General features: G+C 24.7%; 1 pseudogene across 1 annotated transcript; it reads left to right on the plus strand.

The window, feature by feature from the left end:
• PRSY57_0015300B (merozoite surface protein) lies at positions 1-300 on the plus strand (annotated as a pseudogene; the record flags this gene model as incomplete). The annotated part of the gene is given in 2 exon segments: positions 1-172; positions 175-300. Coding segments are annotated over 2 exon segments (298 nt in total), but the record flags the coding sequence as incomplete, so codon positions are not given.

Below are 300 nucleotides of genomic sequence, written 5' to 3' on the forward strand. Positions count from 1 at the left end.
CACATGCTCATCAACTTTAAAAAAATATGAAGAATGGTATAATAAAAGGAAAAATGAATGGACTGAACAATCTATTAAATATAACAAGGTCAAAACTAAATATAAAGATATAGAAAACTTATCTTCTTCTAATTATTTAATAAAAAAATGTCCTGAATGTAAATGTACCAAAAAAAAAATTTGCAAGATATATTTGAGCTTACATTTGATGAAAAAGCTTTATTAAAAAAGCTAGAAGAAGAAGAATCACCTGTGAGTAATAGTATGAATACCTTACCAGAATCAGATCAAAGAAGATTA

This window comes from Plasmodium reichenowi, assembly GCF_001601855.1.
Source record: "Plasmodium reichenowi strain SY57 chromosome Unknown, whole genome shotgun sequence".
Lineage (NCBI taxonomy): Eukaryota > Apicomplexa > Aconoidasida > Haemosporida > Plasmodiidae > Plasmodium > Plasmodium reichenowi.